Raw genomic sequence first — 9,323 nt, 5'->3', positions numbered from 1 at the left:
AATCCAAAATTTACCCAACTCTTATACAAATTTTACCATATCTTAAAAACACCAAATAGTACCTAAAACAATATCATTAGGCCCCTAAACCCACAGTGGAAATTCTCAAAACTTGGTAAACTCTCGGTCCTCTCATGCTTCACCACCTCATGCACACTAATCTCCCAAAAACTCACAACCATTCGGTCCCCTAAAATTTAACCACTTGTCCCACCTTAACACTCACCATTAGGACCCTAATGACACTTCTAAACCAAGCCAAACCAACGCTAACAGCTGCTGCACAAATCATGGCAGAAACCGATCATCCTATCCCCTTTTTCCCTCGGTCATGCTCTACCTCCCATGGCCGAGCTTCTCCCTCAAATAACCACCCATGGCTCCCTTCTAACACCTTACCAGACTTCACTAGGACTGAGACATACGTTGGTTCAAGCCCATGCACAGCCGCACTCTCTATACATTGATCAACCCATTACCAAACCGATAAACGAGAACCGAGACCACCCTTACAAGAGGCTGTGATGATCTCGATTTCAGCCTATCCCTCCACTCTCCTTGATCATAACAGCCTTAGAACACACCTACAGCAGACCCCTTGCGCAAACTGAATGAAAACGTGAGTGACAAACCAAAGGAATACAAGAATTATTTGAGAAATCGTAAACCATGTGAACTCCCGCTTGGACAAAAGATTTACAGACAAATATACATATTACCGCAAGTATATAACGTGTATGATGCATAAAAGAATGGTACAATGCGTGCCTGATGATGCTAGATAAACAAAACGAGATGATAGAACCGTGAGCAGTTTTTCTTGCAAGCTTTAGGGACAAAAACGAGGCCTTCAGCTGGAGTTCTCTGAAACCGAGAGGAATGAGTTGAGTGGAGGAGGTGGGCGGCTATTGAAACGTAAATAGGTTTAGTGGGGAGTTAAGGGGGTAATTAGGTATAAATTATAAAGTTTAGGATTAATTAAACGATTGAATAATAGATAATGGACCTAAATTTGATAATAAAAAGTTAATTAAGCCTAATACGCTTAAAAGTAGGTCCATTAAATCTAATCATACTCCCGAAAAATATTTCGTGTTGGAAAGCTTTTGAAAATATTAGCCGAACCCTTAAAGAGTCCACCGATTCGATAAAATTTGTGCAGCGTTAAAAATAAAATCATGCGGGTAAAAATACCCAATAAAACCTCATTTACGAAAAATACACTTAAAACGCTTTAAATATATTTATAAAAATAAATCGTGCAATAAAATAATTTTCTTGAAAATTCTCTGATCTCCGATCCTCGTTCGAACGTGAAATGCACCTAGAAACCCCAATGCGTGAATTTCTAAAATGTATGGAATAAATTCTACCATGCATGAATTATACATAACATGCATAAAATAATTAAACACATAATTAATGAAATAAACATGCATTTTAAGCTTTAAAACAATTTACTAAAATACCAAAGAAATTTAATAACTTGCATGCATGTGGTTCACATGGACCTTTAAAGTTTTGGGACGTTATAATATATATAATTTAAAAAACATATCTTTTTGGTATAAAACATATTGATACCGTACCAAAATAAATAATTTATCTTCTGTTTGGACTCATCATGTTGGAATAGTCAAAACCAAGTTTAGTGAAACAACTCGACTCATAGAATATCTTTAGCCTAACCTTATAGCTAGCTAGAGGACTGGATGCTGATCTTCGACTTGTGGAAAGCTGACAGATTTCAAAAATCACAAGACATCAGACATTGTTGCAAAGCTAGCGGATGAAGAAATCGTACATGTTGCGGTGGAAGTTTATTGGTGTTTGTTTATTGATGTCTTAGATCTCGAGGCACATTTTGCGGTTGGTATTTATTGTATTTATGAATTTGTTTTGTATATATATTTATTGGTCTCTTTGACTGTCTTGAAAGATTTGTTTAGTTTTGATAATAATTGGCCTTAAAATTACAAGAAAATAAATTTTTTCATATATATTTTTGGTATGACAATATTTTACCGATACCATACCAACTTTTCGGTATATCGACTTTTGATATACCGAAAAATCAGTAAGGTAACTGTATCATTTTTCTCATACCGGTATTTTCGGTACGATATACGGTATCCAAAATTTCAATACGGTCCTCTAGGTAAAACAAGGGAATGGAGGGGCAGATTTTTAAAACCCTAAATATTTGTTTACTTAAGTGTAGACCTCAGAACATGTTCGGATACATTATCCAACAAAAATAAAGAAATAAAAAAGTATTTGTTTTTCAATACTTGCCCCTATATGCTTACTCTAGCTTCCATCCACCTCCCAGGGAAAGCAAAACCAATAGATGGTTATAGCTGGAAACCTTTTCTTCTTTCCTTTTTTAAAGGGGAAACACAAACTCAAAAAACACGAAAAGAGAACCAGACATGCTCTTAACTGTTGGATAGAGTAATGCCACAGCTTGATCCAAAGAAATGCCAATGAAATCAAGTACAAGAAAGTGCAAACTATTCTTATTGTCCATCGTCATCATCTTCATCACTTCCATATAGCTGGCACAGAGAATGTAATCCACCGTTTGTCACAGCATCGTCTTCCTTCATTGGCTTGGAGTCTGCCACTGTTTTCTTGACGATAGAAACTCTAATGGAAGAAGATTTGAAAACAGCTTTACCGTCACCCTTTTCTGTCAACAGTTACAACATGGAAGTTTTAAGAAGTGTGTCGGTACGTAACACTTTCTTCCGTAAATTTCACGAGGAAATGATCAAAAGACGAACTTTATTCATGTGATCAAATGGTTCCACTCAAACGACACAAACTGATCAAAGATCAAAGAATCATATACCAGACGACATATAAACACTCCAATTCACAATTTAGCAATTGTACCGATGAATTCTAGCTGAACATACTCATATTTGTAATCATTTTTTGCAGTCAAATAAAAAAATTGTAAAATACACTTGGAAAATGGAAATAAAGGGAGGGGGGGAGGAAAAGAAAAATGCTTTAGCACATACCAAAAGATAAACTTATATTTAATCTTTTAAGAATATAAGAGAAATTTGAATAAGAGAACTTATAAGCTACCAAAACAATTAAGAAGAAAAATGGTTAGCCTAGCACCGGGGCATAAATGCAAAATGGTAGAGTATAAAGGTCAAAGGCAAAGACATTGGCAAAATCATTTTCTAGTGTGTTGACTAAATTGATTTGAACTTAATTCGAACAGTGAAGCCCCCAATACCTGTAGGACAAGCGACGGCAATTGGAGAAAATGTCGATACTAATCTCAGAACTCCCACAACCAACACCAAGAAAAAAATAAAGATAAAGCAAATAAAAGTTCGGTATTTTCAAAGACAATAGAATTGTACACACCTTTGTTATTGGAGTTCTCAAAAGCACCGGCTGTCATTAAAGAATCGGTTGGAGTTGGATTAGAAGGTTGTTCTTGGGATTGTTTTCTCCTCTGCATCAATAAGAGTAACAAGGTCGGTATCAACAATTCAACAAAAACAGGCTTCTGCTAATTAAGGTCTCAGGATAAATACATGTGCTTATTTATAATGATTTCAAAGAAGTCCTCTGACTAGCAGGAAACAAATTATGACAGTCTGAAACACTGTAATTCTATCACAAGACTATTGTCAAAAGAATATTTAAAGATCAAAGAGAAGATGACTGATTAAGGATCCTAGATGCTTCAGAAGCCCCTCTCACATCAGAACACTATAAATGCATATGCGAGGGTAACATTTTAATCATATAGAGTGAAACATGTCTTAAGGGGACAATCCCAGCAAGCAATAAGGATAAAGGATGCAAAATATAGTCTACAAGTTATTTGTTTCCTGGAAAATAAATGAAACACGCAGGATATAAATTTAAGGATTGAACAGTAAAGTTTCTAAAAAGGCCTCAAGAAAGACAAAACTCAACCAAATAGCCAAAAAGAAACTTTTACCTTCGAGAAGCCTGTGGACGTTTCCCCATTATCAGAGGAAAACAGTATTAAATCCTCATTGTCATCACTGATATCTTCATCATCAATTCTTCGTATGATAGAAGCCTCTCTTTGTCCCTAAGTCAACGATGGAATATGGAAAGTCGTATCAAAAAACTGCAAAACAACACATATTGGGAAGAAAAGGAACGAAACAAAGAAAAAACAAACAACTCACAGTTATTTAAAGCGCAAGGCAGAGAGCGCACCTTATTGAACTAAGGCGCACAAGTCAGCAATTTTTTAAATATACATATATAAAATGAATTATAATAAAATACTAAATTTTATATATGCATGCAACAAAGATATATTTCAAAAAATATTAAATAATAATGCAGCCCAAAAGTTCATTAGAAAGAGCTAGGGTGATCTTGGAATTAAACATGTTGCTGGAATTAATTTATGGTAAAAAATCGAGAGTGGGAAAGAATGGCTGCTGTCATGTATTTATCCAAATATTTATGCATAGTGAAAATAAGGAAGACGAGATGATGCTGCAATTATAAAACTGTGCCAAAACTTCAGGCTTAGATTACTGGGCCCAATTGGCCGTCGGTTTCTTTTTTAAAAATTGAATCAATCAATTGAGCCATGAAATTTTCATCTTTCGATGGAGAGGGCAACATCACGGCAATGGTGTAAGACCTGTGGCGTGCCTTTTGCTGGAGTGCACATGAGGCAACTCTCATGTGCAGCCCATGTGTCCGCCTTTAAAAATGTGAGCAAACTAGACCAAGAAATTGGACCACACGTTCTCACCTTAAATACTGATTTTATAAGAGCTTCATCCTCCTCTTCCAATATCCTTTCCTATCAAACAAACAATATAATATGAATATATGTTGTGGTTGAATAAAGTGTCCCATGAACTAAAGAGAAACAAAGATGAATACAGAAAGATCTACAAATTTTGGAGTTTTTTAGCCAAAAGAAACTGTAGAAATGAAATCCAAATTTGAAATTCCATAATATAGAAGATTTGTGTTCTATTACTCACAACCAATATTCTTGATTTGCATTCTTTAGTTATGATTGGTAGTAGCTTACTTACATTGCATTATTCAATGCATGCAAGATATTTAAAACTAAAATAGCTATTGACAGTTACCTTTTTCTCATTGGAACGTTGAAGAGCTTCAAGCATTGCATCTACACTAACAGTTGCATGTCTTGACTGCAAAGGGAACAAGAAAACAGAAGAGGAACGTAAAAAACTCAGAATTGGGTACGTGTGATTCATATTAATAATACACTGCATATAGTAAGGCCCAACAGTTTTCAGAAGCGCTAGAGTAAGGTAAGGCATTTGAATTATCAAAGTAAGTTGCAGTAAAAAATAGTATTCTAGAACCTCAAATATAAATCTCACAAATTCGGATAACGAAGGAAAAAATTATATATTCACTAATATAGAAGCAAAAATTATTTACTATTGCATTGCCTCTCACAAGCAAGCTGTCAATCTCTACCTATAAGGAGCCTTGAGCCTTCAGGGAGACAGATCACAACGAAGAATAAATTTCAAATTTTAAAAAAGTGTCAGTGATGTGGGGGATTTTCAGTGGACCCCTGCCCATTTGTATTCAGCGAATAAAGCAACAGTGCATGAGAGGAACACTATACTCTCGTTTTTTTTGGATTATTCTCAAAAAAACAGAAAATTAAACAGGATTCAAAGCTTTAACTGTAAACTTAGATGAGTCAAATTAATTGTCTTTCATTCTACTAGTGAACCATCTCTTTGAAAGAAATTCCAGTTGAAATTCTTGTCATTGCTTCGAGTCATCTTCCCCAAAAAGTGGAACCGACTGTGATAGCTCTAAATGAATTAAATGTCTGCATTATGATACAAGGGTGTCTTATTTCAACTTTTTCACTCTTCCATACACCATGGGATTTCACTTGATTTCGATACATAACCATGGGTTTTAATGCAAATGATTTTGTTAAGAAACCCTATAAAGCTTTATCAATTAATATCACATAAATGAGATTAATTGTAAACATAAATACAATCAGATCCACTCTAAATAGACAAACTTGAGATTTGATCCAATCTTCGTAGACAAACTTGGGATTTCAGATCCCAAGTAAGAAATGTTCAGGATCATGGGATCCACTCTACCCAATAGGAAGAGTTATAGCACAAATTTTACCTCTGAACAATTACCCCACAGATCTTATATTCATCTAGCTAAAGAATAAATCATGAAGGAGATGGCCTGAATTTGCTCAGAGGTGCATCAAATTTGAACCATGGTTACTCAAGGAGCAAGGAACATAAAGGGTAATTTGTCCAGAAACCAAATGCGCAAGGCTAGGAGCACATTATATCGAAATAAGACACACCCATCATGGTATTTTATGATGAACATATATGAGATAATTTTTATTACATAGAAACAAATTTATACTCTAAAGACTAATAAACGATAATTGAATCAAATTTCTTCAATAAATACCTAGTGTAATTAAACAAAATCATCAATCATCTGAATCACCAGACCCTTCTTCATCAATAGAGGCACTAGAAAGTAGAAGAGGAGCATTCAGAGTGATTTTGGAATCGAGAATTTAGTATTTTAAGCATTTAAGGCTTGTTTTACTCTTTTCAAATCAAGTGCAACGAACTAGCAACATGAGTTCAGGAAGGAAGAAGTCCGCGACTCTGTTCAGCATACAAAAAGTCAAAATCTTGCTAGGCCACGATTTTTTAACAAGATGCGAGCCTCTGTTTTCCCTTTTTTAACATAAACACAAGAAGGGTGCTTTTCGTGCTTAAGGCATGACTTACGCTCCAAGGGTTTCGTACCTACGGGGTATGCAGGCCGCAAGGGCTGCACCTGGTTGACTCCAGCACCCAGGTGAGGCAAGCCGCGCCTTTAACAACTATGTATGGAACGAGCATGAAGAAATTAATGATACTTCCTTATCCTTTAGATTCTTGTTCTAGGCATGCAACCCAGCCAGGGGCTGTGTCCAAGAGTGCGTCTTTCGTGGTTTTTAATCTATGGTTCAGAAACTAGAAGAGAAGTACTGATAACAGATGATAAACCAAATACCAAAAGTATCTCACTTGAATCATTATATACCTTCATAGATTTCATTTCATCCAAAGCAGCAAGAATATCCATTTCCCTTTTGGAGTCCAGAGTTCTATTCTCCAATGATTTCATAGCATCTCCCATCTCTTCAGCATTCCTTTTTTTGGTTGCTTCATCCGTAGCCTGCATATAGAGAGAATGTATTTTAGATCATAACTGCAACAATACAAGCACATCACATGGTAAAACATATGGTTGAACTCGCTACAATTCCAACAGGAATACAGCCTCATTCTCAAAATAAGAAAATTACACGAGTATGAAGTACGTAAGAAGAATAGAGTACCTCATCTTCAGCTCGCCAAGGTTCAAAATTTCTTGTCGCCCCTGATTCAACAACATAATCAGAGTTCTGTGGATCAGTCTTGTAAGTTATTTCAGCTGAGCATTTCGTGCATTTAAAATAGAACCTAAAAATTTGGATTCCCAGGTAGGTCTGCATATGAATAAATACAACCAAGTCAGGGAGAGTGTTGTTAAAACTGCAATATTTAGTGACAAAAAACACCTAGCTGAATTGAATAAAGGGGGGTAGGTAACTACAGATCCAAAAGAAGAGGCGATTCTAGTCTTTATACCAAAAGTAGTACAGTAGTAGCCCTAATGTTATCGGGTCTTTACACCAACTCCTAGCTACATACAACAAAAATACTTTAATAAATATTAGAACGAGCCTGAAACACAGAAATTGAGGGCTCACATCCTTGATTCCAAATTCCATAAGCCATCCAACAATGAATAACAAACATCAAAGACACTATACTAAGTGAATAACCCATACAATGGCCTGGCAGAGACAGAATAATCACTTCTTTTGAAAGTTCTAAATGCATATCATTTTCTTGTAAGTAATTTGATGGTTCTTTTTAACAATATCACCTTTTAACATTTTCACCCTACACGACTAACAAAAGACATACTCCGTCCATGTAATAACATAGAAAGAACAGGATGAAAAAGTTTACAGCATGGAGCATCTGTCAATCTAATACTTAGCAGCACTAGTATGATGGTGGACTACTGATGTTATAGCACGTAAGTCAAATTCTAAACTGAAGAAAAAACATATAAAAATTCATTAAAACATTGAAAGAACAATTGACTGGAATATAAACATGAGTCTACACAAACACCCACATGAAATATGCAGTAACACAATAGACTTACACGGGCTTATTGAACATACAGTACCACAAAAACAGCTTAGATTTCGCCATACGTGTTGCGTTTAGAGCAAGTAAAGGAAAGTTGAGCTTAAACGTTGAAAGACGACGCTTGATCACATTTTCAAATTTACTCCATCAGTAATAACCCTAATGCCACATGTTTGCATCGAATTACGAACGAATAAATAAAAAAACCCTAAATTCATGAACTGGCAAAAGACCCTACATCCGGGAATTTGATCATAACATCAATCACTACCCTCTACCAATAAATCTAAATATAACTCAGCACATCTCGTACCTCTCCGATGACATCTTCTTTGCGGGAGTTAAATTTCGTTCCTTTATAAATGTAATTCCCGCAAGTACCGCAGCGAATGCTCATAGGCAACATCATACGGACCTTCATCTGCTGATTTTTGAGCTGCCGCCGCCGCGGAATCTTTGCCGGATCGAAGTCCGGGGGGTAATACTTGTTGAGAACTTTTCTCTCACCCATCTTGCTTCTCTGTACTCAGCCCCAAATCTGAGATTCCAGTAACGATGATAAAAAGCGAAGACGCTCTTTGATTCGCCTTCGATTTCTTGCGAGAATTCTCTTATTGTTGTATTAGTATCCACTCCACCAATAGATGGTTGCTCGTCTTCGGTGTTATGCGTCGCCGACTGGGTTTTTATTAAAAATAATTTAATTTTTAAAATTAATTTCAAAAATACTTTAAAAAAAAAAAACTTTTGCAAGACTACCTCAATCCGCGCTTACGAAGCGCGGACGCTGCGCCACGCTGCAAACGTGGAGCAGCGTCCGTGCTTACGAAGTACGGATGGTGCTTGCGACGGAATTTAGCGACGGACTATATATAGACCCGTCGCTAAAATTGAATCAGCGACGGTTCTAAAACACCGTCGCTTAATATGAATCGGCGACGGTTACCTTTGCGACGGATAAAACCGTCGCTAAGTTTAGAGTTCGAAATTTCTTACGTTGCACGCTAATAATATTATCAACAGCATTGCGAAAAACCATTTTTGTTG

The 9,323-nt window shown here is 36.1% G+C and overlaps 1 protein-coding gene across 1 annotated transcript; it reads right to left on the bottom strand.

The window, feature by feature from the left end:
- Positions 1-2,184: 2,184 nt before the first annotated feature.
- Positions 2,185-8,969, bottom strand: LOC140830863 (uncharacterized). The gene is made up of 8 exons (XM_073194395.1): positions 8,590-8,969; positions 7,409-7,558; positions 7,111-7,245; positions 5,127-5,192; positions 4,778-4,828; positions 3,977-4,093; positions 3,391-3,481; positions 2,185-2,692 (listed from the first exon to the last, which is right to left on the bottom strand). The coding sequence occupies exons 1-8, from the start codon at positions 8,785-8,787 to the stop codon at positions 2,520-2,522; spliced, it is 981 nt and encodes a 326-aa protein (XP_073050496.1). The 5' UTR covers positions 8,788-8,969; the 3' UTR covers positions 2,185-2,519.
- Positions 8,970-9,323: the final 354 nt, after the last annotated feature.

Source organism: Primulina eburnea, chromosome 4 (assembly GCF_022965805.1).
Source record: "Primulina eburnea isolate SZY01 chromosome 4, ASM2296580v1, whole genome shotgun sequence".
NCBI lineage: Eukaryota > Viridiplantae > Streptophyta > Magnoliopsida > Lamiales > Gesneriaceae > Primulina > Primulina eburnea.
Note: the sequence above shows the minus strand (reverse complement) of the source record. Positions and strands in the feature narration are given on the sequence as shown.